Consider the following 24,377-nt stretch of genomic DNA (forward strand, 5'->3'; position numbering starts at 1 on the left):
CAGACATCTTACTCAAAACGGCGGCTTTAAGTTTCCCCCCCTATATTTCGTACTTTTTTCTCTTAAAAAGGGAGGGAAAAGAGAAAGGGGCCAGTTAGCCTTCAATATGAGGGAATATATTTTTCTCCCCACTGATTAATCAGTTACTTCCCACGTGGTTAACAACTATTCACATTTATCAAACTCTGTGCACATTGTAAGAGCTAATTTTGAGTGTGTATTTACTTACTGAAATCATCTCCAGAAAAAATTATTCTAGCAGCCCAAGGAAGTTTCTTCCTGTGTTGTCAATCCCTTCCTGCAATTAATGTAATGTCACACTCATATGAAGGAGAACTGGCCTCTGAGGAAAAGGGCAGATTCTGGCTGGCCCCCTTCTTTGTTGTTAAGACACAAAAGTTACAAATTGGACAGTGCTCTTTTCGTTAGTTTTGATCAGGATTGGCAATAAAAAGTCGGAGCCTCATAAACTGAAGCAAAGGAAAATCAAGACAGCAGAAGGTCAAAAATTTGGAGTGGGTTGGAAACAAACTTAAGAGAAAGGAGAAAAAGAAAAATACCTAAAGTAACAAAACATATATAGATATATATTTGGGTGGGTGTGTTATTTTTATACACCTCAGTGCAGGGGGGCAGGGGAGTGAAAAACACAGAGACACAAACACACACACACACAAGACAGGAATCCAAATGTGAAATAAGTGAGGCAAGACACAAAAAAAGAAACAAAAGAATAAATATAAAGAAGAAATTGAATTACTGAAGACATGCACCTCGATTTTACGGCCCTCTACCACGGTGCCGTGTAATTTCTCCCTGGCCCTGTCTGCATCAGCACTATTCTCGAAAGTTACGAACCCGAATCCCTGCATGCAGCGGGAGAAGGGGGGAAAACATGCACATCGTTATATATTGAAATACTGATATCTAGATAAATAGAGAAAAAAAATATCACAGTATGAAATTGACATCAGCACAACTTAGCAATACTCTCCTAGAGTCACATTTTTGGTTCATGCATGTTTCATGAAATAAATTTAATTTTTTTTAATAAAAAAAAAGTTGTAATCAGATTTAAAATAATAACAAACATAAAGCAATTGAGGCCAGACCAAAAAAAGTACAGTTACTCGAGACAAATTTTGAAAAGTAAACTAGCTCCTAGTTTGACGGAGCTATTAAATCCTAGTTGGAAATCCTCTTGCCATGCGGAACCTTACAAAGGCATGACTCTACAACATTTTCAGTAGTTGCCTGTTTATGGCAAGGATACACACATGTCGGTGCTTTGAACAAGCCACTACAAAAAGGGAGTGTGGTCCAACAGTTTAATGCTGTGCAAGAAAGTCACACCCTTTGCAGCAGCTCTGGAGAAATTGCAGTTTTGGACTCGTCTTTTATCGATTACCGCATACCTATATGATATTACCCTCTCTCTCTCTCTCTCTCTATATATATATATATATATACACACACTGTAAGTCTTTACACTATACAGTGGTACCTTGGTACTTGAACAGCTTGGCTCCTGAACAAATTGGCTCCCGAACACTGCAAACCCAAAAGTCAGTGATCCGGTTTGCGAACATTTTTCGGAAGCCAAACGTTCGACATAGCTTCCAATTGAGTGCAGGAAGCTCCTGCAGCCAATTGGAAGCTGCGCCTTGGTTTTCGAACGGTTTCGGGGCTCCCAAAACGGATTAAGTTCGGCAACCAAGGTACCACTGTATATGCTCCAAGAATGGTAGAGCAACTGGACATGGTAGAAACCTTGCTACACAATTGATCCGTTTATCTTTTCAGTCCAAGCTTTACATTTCCTTTTCCTGATGCAAAACCCTTACATTTAGTTGTAAAATGAACATTGTTTAAAGAAATGCTGCAGTATATGCATATATCATCATTAAGTGGGCAACTACTTAATCTGAGGGGAAAGAATCTATTACATGGGAAAGAGCTCAGAAGCTTGGGACTGATCTGAAGAACTGGGTAGCCACCTAATTTAGCACAGGACAGCTTAACTTTCTTTCACCTAATCCACTTATTTCCATGTTTCGGTCACAAAGCAGACCATTTTCTAAACTTCTGATACTCATTAATGGGGCTGAACAACACTTTCACAGGGACCAAGCTAGGAAGACTAAATTAATTTAATGAGAAGCTAGTAGAAAATGATAACATCTAAATAGTAGCTGAAATCATTGATTTATTCATAGCTTACTTTCCTTTAGAAAACTCAGAAGTAGGTGAGGATCCCACTGGTCTCCTCTCCAGGAATTGTCCATTTAGCTTCAGCAGTGTGGTCTGAGCATTAGTTGTTCCATTCACAAGAATGTAGACATTTGGCTTAGCCCATGGCTAGATAAAATATAATTGTGGCAGTTTTACAGCCACATTTCAAACACTGTAGTAGTTAATCTTTTCGAATTCTTTCACCCCAGAAACAGGAAGGACAAAGTATATGTCAACTATAATGGAAACTGCTGATACTGAAACAGGAACCTAGGTAATGAAGGCTGCAATCCTGTACACACTTACCTGGAAGTAAGTCCCACTTAACACAACTGGATTTACTTCTGAGTAGACTTGTCCAGGACTGTTTAGGCGGAGTAGTACACTTACACTTAGTTTGAGGGGGAAATCTACCTTGGCTTTACATGAAACATGAGCTGCAGTGGCTAGAGAGCCATTTTAATTTTTCACTAAGTAGCAAGTGGGTCATCATTTTAAAGTGCTCTTGAAGATGCTATAATGAGAACCTGCTAGGGCTCAAGCCTTTCACCATTCCTGCAGCAACTGTGTGAAGGATTTCTCTATTTTTGCTTCACAGCTGGGTTTCCTGCCCTGTATTTGTAGAGTTCAATGGGAAGCTTATTCATGGGAAGGAAGGGATAAAGATATTTTTTTTTAATCAGTTGATAAATTAAACTGGGTCACTGGATTCTCCAGCAAAAATATTATTACTGGATATTTAAGCAAATTCTTCTCAAAAGGGCTTATCCAGACATGCAAACCCCAAACTTTCATGCAATGTTTTGAAGGTGTTAGGGCTGAGGGTGCTGACAGCAGCTTCCCCCCATTATCCTGCCCTCTCGGCTCCAGACAGACATGTGGTCAATTCTGTTCCCCACCCCCCAAAAGCAGCCCCTTGGAGGCTGCTCTCAGAAAGCCTACTTCTGCTCTAGCGCTTCCCCAGTCACATTCCATCCTACTAGGAAAACAGACTGATTTCCTTCAAAACAAAAATTGCTGCTTGTTGGGGAACTTGCTTTTGCTAAGAAGGTGAGAGTGTATTGGATATGCTAGCTGGAGGGAGGAAATCTAATCTCTGTGTTCCAGATGAGCTATCTGGCCAAACACACATACACTAGGAACTTAAGGAATACAATTAGTTTTTAGTTTAGTTTAGTTTAGTTTAGTTTAGTTTAGTTTTTAGTTTAGTTAGTATGCCATCCTACAGTGGTGCCTCGCAAGACGAAATTAATTTGTTCCGCAAGTTTTTTTTTCTTGCGAGTTTTTCGTCTTGCGAAGCACGGTTTCCCATAGGAATGCATTGAAAATCAATTAACGCGTTCCTATGGAAACCGCTTGCCAGGCTGGCTGTGCGGAGAAGGGCTTTTCTCCCCACCGCAAGCCTTCAGGACAGGTACGGGAACAGAGGGGAAGGGGCGCAGCGCTTCTCCTCTGTTCCCGGGGCTTGCGGTGGGAGGAGGGTTTTTCCTCCCCACCGCCAACATTCAGAACAGCATTATGAATGTTGGTGGTGGGAAGGAAAACCCTCCTCCCACCCGAAGTCTTCAGGACAGCCTTCCGAAGGCTGGCGCAGGGAGAAGGGCTTTCCGCCCCACTGCCAGCCTTCGGAGGAGCCTTCCAAAGGCTGGCGCGGGGAGAAGGGCTTTCCACCCCACCGCCAGCCTTTGGAGGAGGTCCGAGGACAGTGGGGAAGAAGCGCTGCGCTTCCCCGCTGTCCCGGAGATTTCCCTATGGGCTTTCGTCTTGCGAAGGAAGCCCATAGGGAAATTCGTCTTGCGAAGCGCCTCCAAAACGGAAAACCCTTTCGTCTAGCGGGTTTTCCGTCTTGCCAGGTGTTCGTCTTGCGGGGCACCACTGTATACCCAAAGATCTCAAGGTGGTTCACAACAGAACACTATTATCTACACAATGAGATAATCTTCTCCAACAGGATAGTCCAATGAATGGGTTCCTGAGTCCTTGGAGGAGGGGCAGGAATCACATATTATAAACAGATGTACATACTCATCTGTCACATTTACAAACTTTTTTCACTGCAATTGTTTTAATTTGTTATTAGTTTGTGCTTTAAAGAAAAGAAAACAACAACACCAAACAGCATAAAATATCTGTCCATAAGCATGAATAAGTTTCTTTAGAACTGATATTTTGTGATGTTTGAAGGACATCTCAATTAGTAAAATATATGCATTCCTTTATTGGGTGAAGATTGCCCATGTACATCACAGAAAATGTTAAGTTGAAGGAAGGCAGCAACTATGCATCCACAAAGCTATATAATATTACAAAGTATTACTACAAACCTATTTTTGATTGGCTTTGCTACCAATTTTAAAGTTCAGTTGTCTGTGCGTGGGTTTTTTCCTGTTTTTTTTAACAACACTTGCTTTTTACTTTTTATTATTACTGCCTGAAAATTATCCAACTAATGCAACTGTAGATTATTAAATGCTCATAAAGAAATATCTCCTATAACCTGAAACCACCTGCAGCCCAAGGACACCCCATTTTCTTTAAGGAGCTGTTCAAGGACCCAAAAGACACCCAAGTAACCATCACCCTTTTAGTCTGGCCTCAGATTCTGCAATAAATAACAAGCAACAGGATGAGCAGTGTAAAAAAATAATAATTATACAGAGTTTTTAAAAATGTTTCCATCTCTGAAGAATGAGAAAGAAAATTTACCATGTAACCGTAAAGGGAGAAATCAAAAGCAGACGATTCTCCTGGGTGTGGCCAGAACACAGAAATTAAGAAAAAATAATAATAAAACCAAAAATAAACAAAAATAAACAAAAACCAAAGAAAACTAAACGGAGCCCCTGGAAACTCATGCATTGTTAACCCTTTTTTATTATGTTTAGAACATTCACCTCAGAAGCAGCATCTTTATCTTATGGTGTTGGGACGGATTTTCCATAATTTCATTTTTAAAATATATCTATATATACACAGACACACTTTAAAGACTCAGTCAACAGCCAGAAGCCTGGATAAATAGTCAAAAAGATTCCAGGCATTAGGGTTACTTGCTTCCAAAACTTATATGCATCTTTAGCCATCCTTGATAATCCATCTGAGATGAGTGATTGGCATGAAGCTCCAGGTGGTTGAGGGGAAGAAAAGGAAACCCTACTGCCATTTAAAGTAAGCATCCTACTTTCCAAGATCTGTAGGAAAGACTGGAACTCCCATCTAATACTGCATTGCACTGATTGAATTACATGCTGCTTTAAAGCTATTTCATTAGAGTGGTGGAAATAATTCTGAAACACACTGGGGCTTGACAGAGTTGCATCAGCTTAAAGCAAGATAACATGTGAATACTGCAAAATCAAAGAAAAATGCTTCTGCTAATGCAGACCTAACATTAGCAGAATATAAAAACACAACTGAAATCTGCAAGTGAGGGAAGCAGAACTTCACCGTATTAATTTCAGGGGCATAGTCTGCTGCAGCAAAATCCATAGCGTCTTGTAGCACCATAAAGACCAACACATTTTTAATGTTATAAGCCAGGAGTCACCAACCTTTTTGGAACAGTGGGCACATTTTGAATTTGGGGAGTACTGAGGGCCCCAGTCAAAAAATGGCTGGCAAGGGGGCATGCCACAGCACAAAATAAGGAAAACTCCCCACCCCTGACATAAGAAGTCAGATATGCCCTGATTGTGGAACTCACACTCACTCACAAGGGTGTTGCTGTCTAATAACAACAGGGATCATTCCTTAGTACCAGGAAAATGTACAAGATGGCCACATCACACACATTCTCTTCTCACAGAAATTGCTTAGGAGGTGCCTGAATATTTTTTTACTTCTTTAGAAACTTTATTTCTAAGAGGACTAGACACTTCTTTTTAAATACAAGTTCAGAGATTGGGTAACCTGCCCAAGGGCGTCAATGAAAGCCCTCAAGGGCACCGTGGTTGATGGAAGTTTTAATCGCTTTTTAGTCCGTTGTTATTTTAACTTTTTGAAAGTTTTGAACTATAGTTGTTCATTTTTTTATTGATAATGCTATTGTTTTAGCTTTTTTTCTAAGCCGCTTTGAGTGTTTAATTTTAGAGTCAAGCAGTGTATAAATTTTATGAAACAAGGGGAATAAATAAATCCCTGCTATAAGATTTTGTGGACTACGATCCACTCATCAGATGCAAAAAGCTTTATCCTGATTTACAGGTAACACATACGAACTGTGGAAGGTGGAATTGTTAAACAGTGAGTTCGGATGGAGATTAAGTGCAGAACAGTTCTGGCTGAGATGATTACGCTAACAACAGTAGTTTGTTCAAAGAAAGCAGTTGTTAACTTCACCGTTTACAATTTCACCACCACTATTTCTTTGGGGGGGGGTCAGAGAGAGATTGTCATGGACTAGCTGGATGCAGAGGCATGGTGGTGGGAGGCACCAACTGGGGAACCCCAAATGGAAGAAGGCTCAGAACCAGGAGATTGGTGATGGGACAACAATGACTGGTCAGAGGGAGAAGAGGTATGAAGAGGGTGGAGCAAAGTCAGACAAGGAGTCAGAGTCTCTGACTGCTTGGGAAGGACCCAGGGGAAAAGAAGACAGAGAGGTGTGGGAAGGTGGGGACCTTCAGTCCTTGCAACTGCCACATTGGGGAAAATCTATTGAAAAGGGTTACTGTACTCACTAGGCCTGAATTGTTTTGTTTCTTGGAATAAACAGTTAACTTCACTGGCACCTTGTGAGTTACTGCTGACCTGCTCTTGACTCCTGCCTTGACAGAGAGAAACCCTTATGCCACAATAATTTTATAGACTTTAAGGTGCTACAAGGCTCTTTGTTTTTATTATATCTATTTCAGGGGTAATATTGACTAAACTAGAATGCAGCTTAGATGTATGATGAGGGAAGATTATCACTGTTGCTTATTGAATTTGTCAGTCATTTTATCTTGCCTAGGGCAACCCAAAGTAATTTACAACGAAACAAGTTCTGTTATTGAGCCAACCCAATTAAAAACCCCTGAGCAGAACAGTGCAAGATCACTTGTTTCCCTGTACTAGATACTTTCTGTAAGTAAAGAGACATACAACATATCTGTTGTATCTTTAATTTTTTTATAAAATGACTTGAGCGTGAACATGCCTATGCCCCACATGCTATACTGCCTGATTACATCAAAGTATCAGTAATTAAGGTAAACTGTTCTGTCATTTGATGCATGCAATAAGCTGCAGAAAGGCAACCATGTAATTCTCAGGCATAGTTAGAAACCAAATAACATGGAAATAGCAACCATGGCACAGCAGTTTTTATGAAGCCACAGCCTTTACTGAGCAAGGCTAAGCCATCAGAACACAATGCATCCCTACTAGTCATTCTCTGGTCATGAAATACACATGGACCAATCTGAATATTCAGAACAGTAGTCCAGCAGGGCCATGTATCTTGCACATACATATTTTTTGTTTGGTCCAATATACATACAGTAGGGTGTCATGTGTACAGATCCTAAACAAAGGTTGAACCTAGGATTCTCAAGCTACTATTTTAAGTAGTGCTAACAGTGTCTTGCCAGTCTCTCATGCACTTTTTGTACAATATGTAGCACTAGAAAGGATTCTCCAAAGTCAAATAATTATTGTTCATTTATAATTACCAGGGGGAGATTCAATTACCTGACCCTGCCAACTTACATCTTCACTGGACCAGGGTACAGAATATCAACACACTTTTCCTTTCCAATTAAATATAGGTGGATGCTTTAATTGTTGTATTGATTTGAGTAGGTTCATTATCACAAAGTTTGAGTGTTCTAGATCTAAAGAAATTTGGATTTTTCAAAACCTAGAGTAAACTGGGGGAAATCAAACTTATTCTCATGGAAACCAAAATATTCATTTGGGAGGAGAAATTAAGTGTTTTCACTGGCAAACTGGAACAAACCAGCATTTTAAGACACAATAGCTATGATTTCTGGTAGGCACATTACCAGGGGAAGTGTAACAAACGCAATGAAAATTACTAAAACTATGAGGCACATTTGGCTGAAAACAAAGGAAATTCTTATTTCAATTGTTCAAACGGTTTCTTTCTTAGAGATCTTTCAATAATCTCCTCCTTAATTGTGCATATTGTAGAATTCAAATGTTTGGTGCTCCTGTGAAGAATCAATATTTATACAGTAAAAGTGTGCATAACTATAGGCTCTCTCCAGTGAGAGCCAGTTTTTAGTAAGATTTAACACATGCATGAAACCTTCTCTTAGCATGTCAGCTTAACAAGAGAAATAAAAGCTATCATCTCATCTCGGATGGACCAATGGGTAAGATGCATCTTTATTTTTTCAGAAACTTCCCAAAATTTCACAACACTGGAACAATTCTGGCAGAGGACCTTTGCCACAGTTATGAAGGGATAAAGATATGCTCAGCCCCTGGAGGACCTTCCCAATTACTGGATGGGGGCACACCTAGGGCAATTTGGATTTTACATATTCACCTTTTTAACATTCATTTATCAAATACATATTCAAAAATATACCCTTTAGAAACCCAGGGGAGGGAGGGATAATATTGAGAACACAGCACAATGCAGGCAGCAGGAGCATCTGCTTTCCGATTCCCAAGAGAGAGGAGGAGAGAGGTTCCATATCGTTAGGTTAGAACAGAAACCACAGGGTAGGAGAAAGGCATTCAAGTTTTGGCATACTTTTTGCAGAAGAAAGGGGAGTGGTGACAAGTGAAAGGGCCCTAGAAATATTTGTGTTCCACCACTGGGGATTCTAAGCTACTGTTTTTTGTTTGTTTGTTTTTTAAAAAAGAAGGGCAAATCCCAGGCGTCCCAATTCAATATTCCGTGATATAACCAACAAACATTCTTTGAGAGCTTCCTGAGTTTCACTGAAGCTATTCACCATCTTTGAGAGAACAGGCCCCAGCTTGGAGCCAAGTGATAAAAGACTGTTGTGAATTCGACGGGCAGGTGTTAGAAACTCTACCACCAAATATAGGAGAAACTAGTTGGGCTAAATATTGCCTGGATGAAAGAAAAAGGGGCAAATACCCATAAGTTAATGCATAACTAACAGCTCTTGTTTTAACTGAAAACCAGAAGTCTTGGGCTTTCTTGGCTGCACTGTTAAATAGTCATAATTAGAATTCTGTGATTTATAGAAGATTCTGAACATAAGAACAGAGACTGTCATGTAAGTTTATATAAAATGAGTATGATTATCACATGTGTTTATAAAATTAAAGCAGAGTGTCAAATGAAAGCCTTGATAAGTGCATTGTTCTTTCTGACAGGCTTGCTGCTTTTGCATCCTTTAGGCATTTAAGAGAGATTGTACATGGGAGTCAGTTTCCCCAAGGCTGACAATAATAACTAAAGCACCACTAATTCATAAACAATTTTGGCCTATGCTAACTTCAGAGAGGAGAGAAATATATTTAGAGATGCAACCACAGCAGATTGCTCATGCTCTATTAAGAGTTGCAATGGGAAGGTGCTTATTTTGCAGGAGGCTGCATTACACAAATTAAATGCCTGTGGTTCTCTTTCCAGCTTGTTAACTCTTCTCAATAGTCAAGTGGCCTATGGCTAATGAAGGGCAGTAGCCAAGCACTGCATCCCTTCCAGTTCTGAGATCAGGAGAACATGTGAAATAGGTAAAGGAATAAAGGGCTCTATGCCGCCCACTATAGTTCTGCATCTCTCCACAAGTTCAACACATGTTGTGTTGCATTTATGTTATCTTAAACTTTCATAAACTGAGCTCAGAGATCATTTGCCATGAAGGGTTTAAATTCTGTTTACAGAATTTGCCGAAGGTACGCAGAATATTATAGTGGCTAATATTTAAAAATAATCCCTTTTCTGGTTTTCAGATAACACATAGAAATGAATTTCAACATGCAAATTTGAACCCAAATATAAAAATCTAAGTGGGGCACTTCTATACTGGGCCATGGTTTTTTTAATATAAAAAAATACTAGGCGGTACACCTTTGAACTGTCATGTGATGGGGTGGGGGGGATGGGACAGATGTTCATTTTTAATTAAAAGTGGAAAACTTAGCATTGATTAAGTCAAGCAGAGTATAGACATGCACTGTGCAAGCTTCCCCCACAGAGCTCTGCCAATGCACCTTGCTCCTGACCTGCAACACTCCCTGCTATTCCAGTGCTGGACCTACTGGGCAGAGAGAGAATCACATCAATTCTTCAGTGAGGGGAGAATGGTTTCATGACGAGAACCAGTTAGGACAAGTATCACTCAAAATTGCTGCACTTGTGACCATCATGTTTGCAATTTGTTCTCTAGATAGTTCAATTAGTAGTAAGCCTGAAAAACTATCATTCAGATGCATCTTGAATAGCTACACAAGTAGCTGTTCCAGAAAATTAGAAGCTTGTACAGATACCGTAATTTGCTAAAAGCCAACATTTTTTCAATGTTGAAGGGTCCATTATGCTAGCAGAGTGGGTGGAAATTTTTCTTTTACACAAGATAGCCTGTGAAAGCTCTTATCCCATATAATTTATTCATAGATTATTATTTTTAAATGGACAGAAGCCATCTGTCCCAAACACCAGGAACTTTGAGAAATCGAAGGAAAATCTGACTCTGATAGCTTTAGTAAACCCTTTATTGCTAGAAATTTGGGGTGCCTGATCTTTCTGAAGGAATATTTTGAAAGGATTTGGGAAGAAATATATTGGCTACACTCAAAATCTGCAATTATAAGGAATGGCAATTTTTAGGCGATTACATGACGACCAGTTCCTGTTCTGCCTTATTCTCTATGCAGGAAGCTGTCCTATCTTGTCAACTTGGGGCAGGGGCGGTAGGGGAGAGGGCAGAGAAAGAGAGAAACTGGGTATAGAAACAAAACTTACCTTGGAGCCACGTTCATTAAAGATTATCTCTACATCAAGGATTTTGCCAAATTGCTGTAAAGACAGAAGAGAAGATTTACCCCTTGTCAGCTACTGCATTTATCCTCCTTTCTAAGAAAATCTTCATTTCGCTAGCAAATTTTCCTTTATAATATGCAGTTAAGAATGTTCAGTTGTTGAATTTCTTCTGGTTGTCAGCTTTTATTTAAACCATATTCAGCAACCACCCAGAAGTATGTTGGCAAGAAGGGGGCGGGGGGGGGGAGAGAGAGAGAGAGAGAGAGAGAGGACGGAGATGCATGACCATACCATCCTAGGGTCTTTCATGAGGAAGGGCGGACTATAAATTAATTGGATGGATGGATAAATGCTGTCTCCATCCCCAGCGCCTCTGCATGTGCCAGATCGCCTTGCACTGTGAGGAAAAGCTTATAGGAGTTTCTAAGCACATTCAGCTAAATGCACATGATCAGTAACACTGCATTATCGAGGTCCCCAATTGAGAGGAGGATTCCAAGCTTGTTCACTTGAACACACTTAGAATTAGAACTCCCCTTTCAACACAGGAAAGGTGTGAAGCAGGGCACAGGTGGGTAAGATGTGGGTGGGGGCTGCTGGTTCACCCTGCCCCCTCCTCACTTTTAAGCCCACATACTTTGAGGCAAATGCATGAGTAGGACTTTAGTTGAAGCCGTTGACTACTTAATACGCCCTGAGTTAGTTGCAAGAGCAGAGATCTATAAAGGCAATCTCATTTCACATTCCAGGTTAAGATATTGCAGAGCCAGGTTCAGTTTGTCACTGCAAAACCAGCGAGTCTTCCAGTAAATTAAAGATGAATGGGTTTATTGTGGCATAAGCTTTTGTGGACTAGAGTGCAATGGGCAACAAAGCACTGTGGTGTGGAGTGCTCTTATTCCAGTCACTCTAGCCCTTCCCCTCCATGGTACTCCATTCCATTCTGCCACCCACAGGTTTTCTGTTTTTCTACCCCAGCAGTTAGTCAGCAAGCCAGGGTCACAGAGCATGCTCGGTCCTCATTATGCTGTTTTGGAATCTGCCCTCCCCCCAACTTTATGTATATTTTACTCAGATATATATTTTTGGGCGAGGCGGGGGGGTACTCCTGCAAACCTTACAGTTCCCAGAGTCAACTGATACTGGCTTCTTCCACATGGGTGGTACTGTTTTAACATGCACAGAGAACAAGTGGAGGCATGCAACACCACATGGGTGGGAATGTTTTAAAGCTTTTGCTTCTGGGGCAAGAGAGTGAAGGAACAGGTGGCTGCTGTTGGGTGGTGAGAGTGTGAGGGGACAGGCAGGTGCCTTTATTCCTATGTCTCTCTTCCTGCATCCTCCTTTTCCAGCTACTCCACTCCAGAAATTTTAGGCTGGCTAGCTTAGCATCAGTTCTAGGAAAACTGGTGGAAAGCACTGTTAGAGACAGAACTACAATGTGTATAGAAGGAACAAGTCTCCAGGGATCTTCTCTGAAGGAGGCTTGGAGGATGATGACAAGAAAGAGGGCCTTTTTAGTTGTGGTTCTCTTTGTCTGTGGAATGCTCTCCTAATGAATTCTGATTGGCACCTTTGCTGACATCTTTGTAGTGACAGCTAAAAACTTACCTTTCCTCTCAGGCTTTCTGATAAACTAAGATGATGGGTTTTGTGTGTGGGTTTTTTTTTTTTTTTTTTTTTTTTTTGCTGTCAGTATGCTGCTAAAGCTTCTTGTGGCTATTACGGAGAAGATTGTTTTGTATATTTTTATGAATTGTGTGTGGGGGGTTTTTTAATGAATGTATCGATAGTATAAAGTATTTATGTTTACATTAAGTATGTTGCAACTTGCCTTGAGACCTTATGAAAGGGGTCACCAAACTTTATGGACCAGGACACATTTTGGATTTTGAAAGAGTGCTGTGAGCATGTCACAAACTGGCTGCCACAGCAGGCATGACGTAACATAAAACTAGAGAGACAATCACCCTTGGCATCCTTATGTTTACCAGGGGAAGTCAGCTATGTCCTGCTAGTCTATCAACTCCCTTCCATCTGACATACTGACATGTAGCTCAGTGGCAGAACACCTATTTGGCAGGCTTTGGTTTAATCCCTGGCATCTCCATACAGGGCTGGGAATGTTTCTGGCCTGAAACCCTGAAATAGGCAGTGTGCATACCCAATGGCATGACTCCCTATAAGGCAGTTTCCTATGTGCCTATATCCTTAGGCTTTCTGTGGGTTTTTCAGAGCCAACCCAATTCCATTAGCTTTATGTTTTCCTCAGGCTTCTCCCCCTCCCCTGTTCCTTTCCCTCAGGTTTTTAATTTTTGTTCCGTTCCATGCTTTGCACCATTTCTTCAGTCACCCTGCTCCTTTTTTCTCTTCCTTTTAGCTTCCCTACCTCATGGGACCTCTTTCCCGTGAGCTTTCCTAACTCCTTCCTTATTTGCCTTTCTCTAGCCATATACAAGGGAACTTTTAATTCAACTTAAGTTGAATTCCACCACTAACAAGTTCCCTCAGCTGAAGGAGTGTTGATGAACGTTCTATTCATCACATTAAGCAGAACCAATGGAGGCCAGATGCTTCATTTGCCCTGTAGTAACCCATACAGTAATGCACTAAGAGACTCTTAGTGCATTACTGTATGGGTTACTACAGGGCAAATGAATGCTATGGTAGTAGCCCCCTTGGCATTCATAAGTTCTTGCACTACTTCCAGATGCTGGTGTGGCTCTGCCATTTTTAAATTGCTTCTCCATTAAACTCAACCCTATGTGCTATTTCTTTTACTCAAACAAGCCACACTTCCTATACTCCGCCTTAAACCCCCCACAGGCATTAAAAACAGGGTTGTCCTAATAAAAAATGCTTTCTTTAACATATGTAAGGACAGTGCAGATATAGCTCCATCCTGACAGTGCAATTCTATAGATGTCTACTCAGAAGTAAATCCCACTGAGTAATTGTAGGCCTCCTTTCTTATCCAAAGGGGATATGAGCATATGGTGCTTCATTAAGCATAATGATTTCAGAACTGACTGACTCAAAATGTATGAGTCATAGCCACACACAAAAATTAAATAAAAAGAGGTCACCATTGCCTGTCTTATAAGCTTTATATCTCTCTCCACCCCCAAACTCCCTGTCCATCTGAATGTAACTATTACCGGCTTGTTGTCAACTCTTCTAAATTTTACAGTAAACAACATGACTTTCCCTAGAGGCATTGAACTAACTAGGCCAGCAGTATTCACTGTTTGGACAATGCTGAATTAGACTTTGAACTCATACAGTAAGAAAGTAGTAGCTAGATAGTTCAGTCCCCTGATCCCCCGTGGGGGGTGGGGGTCCCTATGCCTTTAATACCATCTGGCAAGGGCTGGTTGCTGTCTTGCCAGCTTAAAGCAGGACCCCAACAGCTAGCCCCCTAAAGTGTGTTTAATGTGTTGTCCTTAGAGCTGGGACCTATGTTTCGAAGGAGACCATTCAGCTGCAATTTGGCAACAACAAAAACAAAAGCAAATTTACCCATTCATCACTTCAGCAATTCAATAGTTATTACAGTGGAGCAAATTTTGAATGCAACTATTTTCAGCTCCGCATCTGAATCATTATAATCTTCAGATTAATAAGCACACTCCTTAGATGACCTTGGTGGTCCCTTCCAACTCTACAATTCTCTGATTCTCTCATTCGCTTGAGGCAGGGTACACTGTTTCCTCTCCAATAGACTAGTCCACACAGGAAGGCAAGGTACAATTGGAAGTTTTACAAATAACTGAGATGACACACAGCCTGTAAATACTGAAGCAGTCTCAAGTGTGTGAAAACAGCTTACAGTTCTTGCTAGCTTCAAGTCAAATAAATGGTATATTTCCAAAGGTAAGGTAAGAAAGTCGTAGAAAGGATCCTAGCTTGTTTTATTAGACACTGGGTTGTATTTTCACACAGCTTTCTCAAAAACAAATCTTGTCTGTATATCTTGTCAACAAACACCATTAAGCCTTAGGGCTCTGAACACCTGGGACCAGAATTTTAAGTGCATCCTAGGGTGGATTACATTAAATCAGGGCAATTAAGTCAATGATTTAAATACATAAGAGTGCAGAAGTCAGATTTAAATGACTGAATTGAATCAATTTACCAATTTTTAAATTCATATATTTCTTGAACAAGCATATATACTAATTGGTTCATATATTGACTGAACGTATCAGCTTGCAAATAAATACAAATTTTACACTACCTAGGAGGAGCACTTTCAACAGCTTCATTTACAGATGCTAACCTCAATGGGAGACAAGAGGGACCTCACAGCTCAAGAGCCAAAGACTGAACAGAAGTCCGCTTAAGCCATTCCCTTGTAGCATCCCTGCAGGTATGAGGGGAACCACTGTAACACTGTACCTCTGGCTCCCAAGCCACAAAGCAGCTCCTGGAAGATACCAACATTCAAGAGTACCAAATAGTCTGTACTGATGATGGTGAGAACTCCCTGCAAAGGTGAGGGCCTAGCTAGAATGGTTCCACATTTATGGAATTAAGGGATTCATAAATGCTCTAGGGGATTTTCCAGTCAACATGGCTGGTGCTTCCATCAAGGCCCTAGTTTCAGTATGGAATAGCAAGGTAGAAAGGACCATATAATTCCTAGGTGTTCTTTTCAGCATTGTAGAGACTAACTGGCCCCTTGCTTTTCTGAAGAGTTTTGCTCAATGAAACAAGCCCAATGACAACTAGAGTACAGGTGGTGTGCAAGTCCCATAGTGAACACAGGTGGGAGCACATAGTTGTGGCTACTGTGTGCACACGGTGGCAAAGAAGTCCTGCTTTACACAACTAATTGTGACTCCTTGCCTACAGTCAGGAACATCTGAGACTTTGGAAATCAGCTGTGGAAAATTTGCAGAGCACTTTGAGATCAGCCATCATTGTCAGTCCTGATGATCTTTTTCAGATTGCATGACAACGTAAGTTGATGCTTCATGCTCCAGGGCAAAGCTGACCTCCAGGCTGTTGCTGGATCCTTCAGGGACTTTTTCACTCCTCCCACGTAATAATATTCTCTCATGGCCCATTTTCCTGCTAACTACACAGTTTCTCTCTGTTCATGTATTTTTGGAAAATTCACTTGAGGCAAAGGCCTTAAGTCTTTCATAGATGACATTGAAACAATCGAACCTGACACTGGGAAAGGCTGGGAGGCGGGATATTGCAGAAGCTGCAATCATAGGTCCCCTACAGGATAAAGGGCTCGTTTAATATGATTCACCCAAGGGAAAGCTCTCTTACTGCAGTAGCAGTAGTAATAAGAACACCACAACTAGGGTTAATATTTCACTGTCCCATTTTATAGTTCCAGACTGATTTTATGTTGTTTGGAAATGCTGTACGAGCAGGAAATCAGAACTGAATTTCTGATTGATTCCCTGCTCCAAGTGTAGAGTCTATCCCAAGTTTCAAAATGGCACATGGTCATGCATGTGTGCCTAAGAAGTAAAAAAGCAGTTTTAGCAGGCTCTATCCCTGTGGCTGAAGTCAGAGCCAGGAAAACCAAAGCTTCCAATTAAGTAAAAGGAAAGATGAAACCCACAGGCACCACAGTTCATGTGCACTTCCCCTTTTACTTTTATGCCACTGGAATAACCTTCCAGACAAAACATTTACCCTAAGTAGAATGACGGTAAATGGTAACCAGTAATTTGGTGGAGACGGGAATTGCAAAACATTTTTCTAGTCTAATGTAATCCGGCATTGCTTGGGCGTTGGTTTAGGACTTTCCTCCCACCTGTGAATTCTAAAGGTAATGTGCTACCTTAAGGCTCCATGAAACATGCACATGTTTATCAGAAGAATTTCAGGTGATGGCTAGGATAGACAGAGAACATTAAACTAAAGAATTTCATCCCCTCTCTTTACCAGTACAGTGGTATCTCGGGTTACAGACGCTTCAGGTTACAGACTCCCGCTAACCCAGAAATAGTACCTCGGGTTAAGAACTTTGGGGCGCGGCAGCAGTGGGAGGCCCCATTAGCTGAAGTGGTACCTCAGGTTAAGAACAGTTTCAGGTTAAGAACGGACCTCCAGAACGAATTAATTTCTTAACCCGAGGTACCACTTTATACAATCACTGTTTTCAGCCTGAGAGGGAGTAAGGATGCACTGGGACTCATCCTTAAGCTACAACCGATAGGCACAAAGAAATCCCAGAGGTATCACTATTGCTAAAAAAAGAAAGCACGGTCTTGTCCTTGAGCCCTGACCAATGAGGCGAGCAGGGAAGTGGGAGGCAATATCAGACAAACTGTAAGGGTGCCACATACCCAGTGTGATGGATGGGGGAATAAGTAACATTGCCAGGCCAAGAGTGAAATGTCCCCCCAACATTACTGCATTAAAAAACCCCAACCTCAAACCTATGTCCCCTGGTATGAAAAATTTGGAAAACGTTGTGGCAGATAATTTTTGCTTTCTGAATGCTGGGGAATTTAAAATATTGTCTACATTCTTTTAGTTGTATTTCCTTGAAGTGGGAGTGGGGGGTGGGGTTTGTAGAAGTGAGACTCCTATGCCTGCTACATTATTTCGCATGAAATTGTTCACAGAAATTTAATAGTTCTGAGCCTAAGGATCTGGCAACTGAGTGGGGAGAGCTGCATATATGTATAGGGGAGGTTTGTTTATCTGCCTACCTTGGGGAAATCTCCTAATTCTGATATCGTTTCATTAGAGTCAAGAAAATTATATTCTCAGACTCCTCCACCACAAAGGACTGTAAAATTCAATACACGTTTAGCAGTGCAATGTTGTGTTTGGTCATCTAAGCCAGTGTTTTTCAACCACTGTTCCGTGGCACACTACTGTGCCGCGAGATGTTGCCTGGTGTGCCGTGGAAAAAATTGAAAAAAATCGAAAGATTTTTTTTTTAAAAAAAAGTCAAATTTTCACACACTAGGCAGGCGCTGGACTGTGTCCACACTATTTTCCCTCCATCCTGGGTGGGGATCAGATCAGATGGGATCGGATGAGAGCGGACAGGCGGTCCGCTCTCATCCGATTCCCCAAGAGAGCAGCGGGGCTCTGACATCTCCCTCTCCACACACAGTGCGGAGACGGAGCTGTTATCCGCCGGCTCAGCGGGGATCAGCGGATCGATCCCCGCTGAGCAGAGAATGGTCCGCAACGTTTTTGTTTGCCATTAAAGAAAAAAATATTAAACCATGCTTGAATGTTAAACCATGCTTCTTTGTGTTTATTTGATTCCTATTCAAGAGAATTACTTTATATATAGTCAATATAGGCACAGAGTTATTTTTTTTAACATTTTCTAATGGTGGTGTGCCTCGTGATTTTTTTCATGAAACAAGTGTGCCTTTGCCCAAAAAAGGTTGAAAAACACTGATCTAAGCAGAAAGTGGAGACTTGAATGAAGGATACATAGAAATCAGAACTGTAAACACTTCCAAAAGCAGTCCTTCACTTGTGAATGCACTACAATGGTACCTCGGGTTACATACGCTTCAGGTTACATACGCTTCAGGTTACAGACTCCACTAACCCAGAAATATTACCTCGGGTTAAGAACTTTGCTTCAGGATAAGAACAGAAATTGTATTCTGGTGGCGCGGCAGCAGCAGGAGGCCCCATTAGCTAAAGTGGTGCTTCAGGTTAAGAACAGTTTCAGGTTAAGAACAGACCTCCGGAACAAATTAAGTACTTAACCCGAGGTACCACTGTAACTCTTGGGACAGCCTAAAGAATATGTCATGCTTTGAAATGATAGCCCTAAAGTCAGATAAAGACTATATTCTGCCCATGCCTTATAGGCATATGAATTTACAGTGACTATTGGTAACACACAAGGCAGCCCCAAGACATATATTCACAATAATATATTGCAATGTCAATCATGAATATAAGGCATAACTCATTTCTGCTCTAGGTCAAAAAACCTAGACAAAAATATAAAGGTTTAGGCTTATCAGCCACAGCAGCCCAAAATATGTTCTGAGAAGGCAAACTATTATCTTCCAGATCTTGAGAACGAGGAACCAGTGTTAGAAACTGAGATATGAAAGCTAGGAGCTAAATGGCACCTTAAACCTAAGTTATGGGCCCGGCGCGCTTCTTTTATAAAGCTGAAAATGAATGATCTGCAGCTAAAATATTATGTGCATTTTTCACATGGTCTAGTCCTTCCCCTGCCCACCCCCCTAATATTCTTAAGAGGGTCTTTTCTCCATCCTTAAGAGAGTAGCTAGAAGTGGGGAGGCAGAAAAATGTCCTCCTTTCCTTCCATTCTGTAGTTTTAATCTGAAATCTTAGGCACTGCTTGTGCTGAGGAAAGTTCCTGTCACAAAATGTGCATAGAACAATGGGAGCTTCGAACACAGCTAGGAACTGAGGATAGACCAGAGCACTATGCCCAACTCATGAACTTCTCTACCAACAGTGACCCCCTAGATGCTGTAAACAGAATGCTAATCTAAATTGATTACTCCTCTGACCCAACTTGGTTCAGCTTTATCATGGGTGTGTCATCTTATCTGTCTGTTATAAGGATTTTGTAGACAGGAGCATCAGCAGCAATTTTCTCCAGAGACACACTTTTCTGGGATTTTACTGTTGTAACTCCTCACTACAGTAGTACCTCGGGTTACAAACACTTCGGGTTACAAACACTTCGGGTGACAAACTCTGCTAACCCGGAAGTAGTACCTCAGGTTGAGAACTTTGCCCCAGGATGAGAACAGAAATTGCACGGGGGCAGCGGGAGGCCCCATTAGCAAAAGAACGGTTTTGGGTTAAGAACAGACCTCCAGAACGAATTAAGTTCGTAACCTGAGGTACCACTGTACTGTACAGTGAGCACCATTCTTGTGTAGTGGTTAGTGGCAGACTAGGACTGGGAGACCCAGGTTCAAAGTTGGCTAACCTGTGAAGCTCAGTGGCTGACCCTGAGCTAATCATTCTCTCTTATCTTACACTCTCAACCTTCGGTGAGCAATTTGATCAACTGTATTTTAGAAATTCAGTATTTTCCAACAGCATTTTAGAAATCCAAGTGTATGACATTCAAGGATTTGTTCTCCCCCCCCCCACTCTTTGACATGGCATGTATTTCTACATGTTTAGAAATTTAATTCTGAACAATACTTTCTTCTTGCTTGCTAAGGACAAAAGCCATCAGGTTCAGGTTGGTAGTGTAAAACAGACATGGCTGAAACATGCTAGCAGCCTGAAAGCCCACAATCCCAAAGCCAAAAGATTGAAACTAGGGTATACTCTTTTTAATTGGATCTTAAGGAGGAACGTCATTTTCAGGAAATGAATGTGTCCTTCAGAAGGAAAATATTAACTCCCGGTTACATATTCACACCACCTGGATCCTCCTTGTTTGATCTCAAAGAACCGGATCCAGACCCCTGAGGGAACTGCACTATGCCAACTGAACACACCTGAGGCACAGGTGTACTTAATTCTTCTCTGTTAGACTGTGGTGACTTTGAGGGGGGGAAACTGCAGTCCCGAGGCACCCCCCCACCCAAACAGGGTGGGGCCTCGTGAGAATATATTATGTTTTATGTTTTAAATTGTTACTCATTTTAAACCTTCGGGGGGGGGGAGAGAGAAAGGGATACAGCCCTATGGTTCCTTAAAGGACATATCAACATACCCCAAACATCTGCCGGAGATCAGGATCCCGAAAGCGGAAGGGAATGTTGGAGACATGCAGCCGCTTTGGAGTAGATTTGCTCTCGGTACTCTCGTTGCTTTGTGTCTGTGACGGCTGGCCATCCGTCTGTGCCCCTCCTTCTGTCTGCTGCAATTAATTAAAAAACAAAAATAAAAAGTGGAGAAGAAATCACAAAAATCCAGCCAAGATTCATCCGTTTATCAGTTCATGTCTCAGGTATTTACACCACCTTCCTTGACCTAGTAGCTGAGCACATTTAAAGTAAGTTTGATAATAACAGCAAAGTTCAACAAGCAATCCTTTGTTCATGCAATGGTTGAGAGAAGAACAAAAACAGTAAGAGAATCTCCACAGCACAGGTTATTGGGAGATCAGTTGCATCAGTGTAATTTGGATGTGGATTGAAACAGATACAGATAAAGCAGAGGAAATGACTGTGCCAATACATTTACTGCAGAAGTAGATACCTTTTAATTTTTTTAGACCGAACCTTTCTTGAGGCACTACTTTCAACCTGTGGCATTTTTAATATATGGATCTAATGTTGCACCCATATTAGACATGCCCTGCTTTCTTACCTTTAAAATCCTCTTGGCGTGCTTCCGCTAGCATTTAGTTTTCAACATGTCAACATTTCAAGTTTATAATTACAGCAAACAGAATCAACAGTACACAGCACTTATACAGCACTTTAACATAGTCAAAGCATTTTACATATTGCTTTTTCCAACAACCCTGTTAGGTAGGTCAGTATTATTCCCAAACTGCTGGTGGGAGCATTCAAGTTGAGAAAGTGTGGCTTGCCTAAGTGAGTGTAAGGCGGAGGTGAGATTCTAGCTGTGGTCCTCTGATTTGTAACACCCTCTCTCTTGATCACTAAGCCATTCTAGCTTTAAATAGTTCAAGTTTATTTTACCATCATCTCACAACTAATGGCTATATAGGGCCTGGTGTACCTTCTATGATATGGGAGTTTTTTGGGCATGCCATCGTGGGTCCATGATTTTTTTTAACCCCAAAGAGCGGCTGCTGCTGGCATTACTGCTTCAGTTTGCTACCCCACTGCTCCTGAGACTGCGTGCAACTGCTGCCAGACGTAAAGAAGCCGTGAGGGCCACTAGCAGCAATACATCAAACTTCTCCTTTTCACTGCCTGTGCTTCTCTTGATACCAGTGCTGCCTTAATGGACATTAAAAGACCTTTTATACAGGAACTACAGCTTTACAGCCTAGCAAGTGGGTTTGTGAGGTGCCCTGCTTCCAACATCTGGTGGCAAATTATTCTCATCAACAACTACTTCCACTGTCTCTCTTCTCTTCCCAATCAAATCTTTTGTTGCCCTCTCAACATTTATATTGATTCCTCCAAAGGAGACTGTTACTCTTATAAGATGCCAAATTTTCGTTTCTTAAATGGACCTTACAAGGTGATGGAAGCCAAGCCACATTTATATACAGTCATAGGAAAAAGAAAGTGCACTCTCTTTGAATTTTGTGGTTCTACATATGAAGACATAATAACAATCATTTGTTCCTTAGCAGGTCTTCAAATTAGGTAAATACAACCTCATATGAACAACGCATGACATATTACACCATCTCATGATGTATTTAACAGAAATAAAGCCAAAATGGAAAAGCCATGTGTGAAAAACTAAGTACAACTTATGATTCAATAGCTTGTAGAACCACCTTTAGTAGTAATAACTTGAAATAATTGTTTTTTGTAGGACTTTATCAGTCTCTCATATTGTTGTGGAGGAATTTTGGCCCATTGTTCTTTACAACGTTGCTTCAGTTCTTTGAGGTTTGCTGGCGTCTGTTTATGCACAGCTCTCTTAAGGTCCCGCACAGCATTTCAATTGGGTTGAGGTCTGGACTTTGCCTGGGACATTGCAACACCTTGATTCTGTTTGTTTTCACCCATTCTGCAGTAGATTTGCTGGTGTGCTTGGGATCCTTGTCCTATTGCATGGCCCAATTTCAGCCAAGCTTTAGCTGTTGGGCCGATGGCCTCACATTTGACTCTAGAATACTTTGGTATACAGAGGAGTTCGTGGTCAACTCAATGACTGCAAGATTCCCAGGTCCTGTGGCTGCAAAACAAGCCCAAATCACCACCCCTCCACCGCCATGCTTCACAGTTGGTATGAGGTGCTTGTGCTGATATTCTGTGTTTGGTTTTTGCCAAATGTGGCACTGTGCATTACGGCCAAACATCTTCACTTTGGTCTTGTCTGTCCAAAGGACATTGTTACAGAAGTCTTGTGGTTTGCTCATAGGCAACTTTGAAATCCTAAGTTGCGCTGCCATGTTCTTTTTAGAGAGAAGAGGCTTTCTTCTGGCAAACCTTCCAAACAAACCATACTTGTTCAGTCTCTTTCTAATTGTACTGCCATGAACGTTAACATTTAACATGCTGATGCCTGTAGACCCTGAGATGTAAATCTTGGGGGGTTTTTTTGCAATTTCTGTGAGCACTGCAAGGTCTGACCTTGGGGTGATTTGCTGGGATGTCCACTCCTGAGAAGATTGGCAACTGTCTTTAATGTTTTCCACTTTTGAATAATCTTTCTCACTATAGAATGATGGACTTAAAATTGGTTGGAGATGGCCTTTTAACCCTTCCCAGTTTCATAGGCAGCAACAACTGCTTCTCTAAGAGCATTGGTCATCTTTCCTACTTGGCATTGTGTTAAAACACACCTGAATGCTCCAGACCAGCAAACCTCTATAACTTTGGCTTTTATAGAGATGGGTACACTTGCTGAAAGGGACGCGGGTGTCGCTGTGGTCTAAACCAGAGCCTAGGCCTTGCCAATCGGAAGGTCGGCACTTCGAATCCCCGCGACAGGGTGAGCTCCCATTGTTTGGTCCTAGCTCCTGCCCCCCTGGCAGTTCAAAAGCACCTCAAGTGCAAGTAGATAAATAGGTACCGCTCTGGCGGGAAGGTAAACTGCATTTCTGTGCACTGCTCTGGTTCGCCAGAAGTGGCTTAGTCATGCTGGCCACATGACCTGGAAGCTGTTCTGCGGACAAACGTTGGCTCCCTCAGCCAATAAAGCGAGATGAGCACGCAACCCCAGAGTCATCCGCAACTGGACCTAACAGTCAGGGGTACCTTTACCTTTACAGTTGCTGATAATCAATTAAGCAAGGGCATTTGATTAGCAGCACCTGTCTGCTACTTAATTCCTATGGAAGCAGGAAGGGTGTACTTAGTTTTTCACACATGATTTCTCCAATTTGGCTTTATTTCTGTTAAATAAATCATGAGACAGTGTAATATGTTATGTGTTGTTGTTCATCTTAAATTGTATTTACCTAATTCGAGGACCTGCTAAGGAACAGATGATTGCTACTATGTCTTCATATGTAAAACCACAAAATTCAAAGAGAGTGCACTTCCTTTTTCCCATGACTTTAAGATCCTGTTAAAATTGGGTGTAGGATACAATTATCATGAGGGTGCAAAGGACCACGTAGCTCTATGCCAAGTGCTATAAGCCATGAAAGCCGACATTTCACTGAACAGCAGCAAGTTAA

The 24,377-nt window shown here is 41.4% G+C and overlaps 1 protein-coding gene across 23 annotated transcripts in view; it reads right to left on the minus strand.

Moving 5' to 3' along the window:
• RBFOX2 (RNA binding fox-1 homolog 2) overlaps positions 1-24,377 on the minus strand; it is a gene marked incomplete at its 5' end in the record, with an annotated part of 175,398 nt that overhangs the window by 28,902 nt on the left and 122,119 nt on the right. For 15 of the 23 annotated variants that reach the window (XR_014012380.1, XR_014012381.1, XR_014012382.1 and 12 more), the window contains 3 exons: positions 774-866; positions 11,126-11,179; positions 20,811-20,957. Coding sequence is in view for 20 of the 23 variants with exons in the window: in XM_081211026.1 (XP_081067152.1) it covers positions 774-866; positions 11,126-11,179; positions 20,811-20,957 (294 nt within the window). The remainder of the gene's footprint in view (positions 1-773; positions 867-11,125; positions 11,180-20,810; positions 20,958-24,377) is intronic. The other 8 variants (XM_081211024.1, XM_081211021.1, XM_081211022.1 and 5 more) reach the window with 3 other exon arrangements.

Source organism: Podarcis bocagei, assembly GCF_964188305.1.
Source record: "Podarcis bocagei genome assembly, chromosome: 10".
Classification (NCBI taxonomy): Eukaryota; Metazoa; Chordata; class Lepidosauria; order Squamata; family Lacertidae; genus Podarcis; species Podarcis bocagei.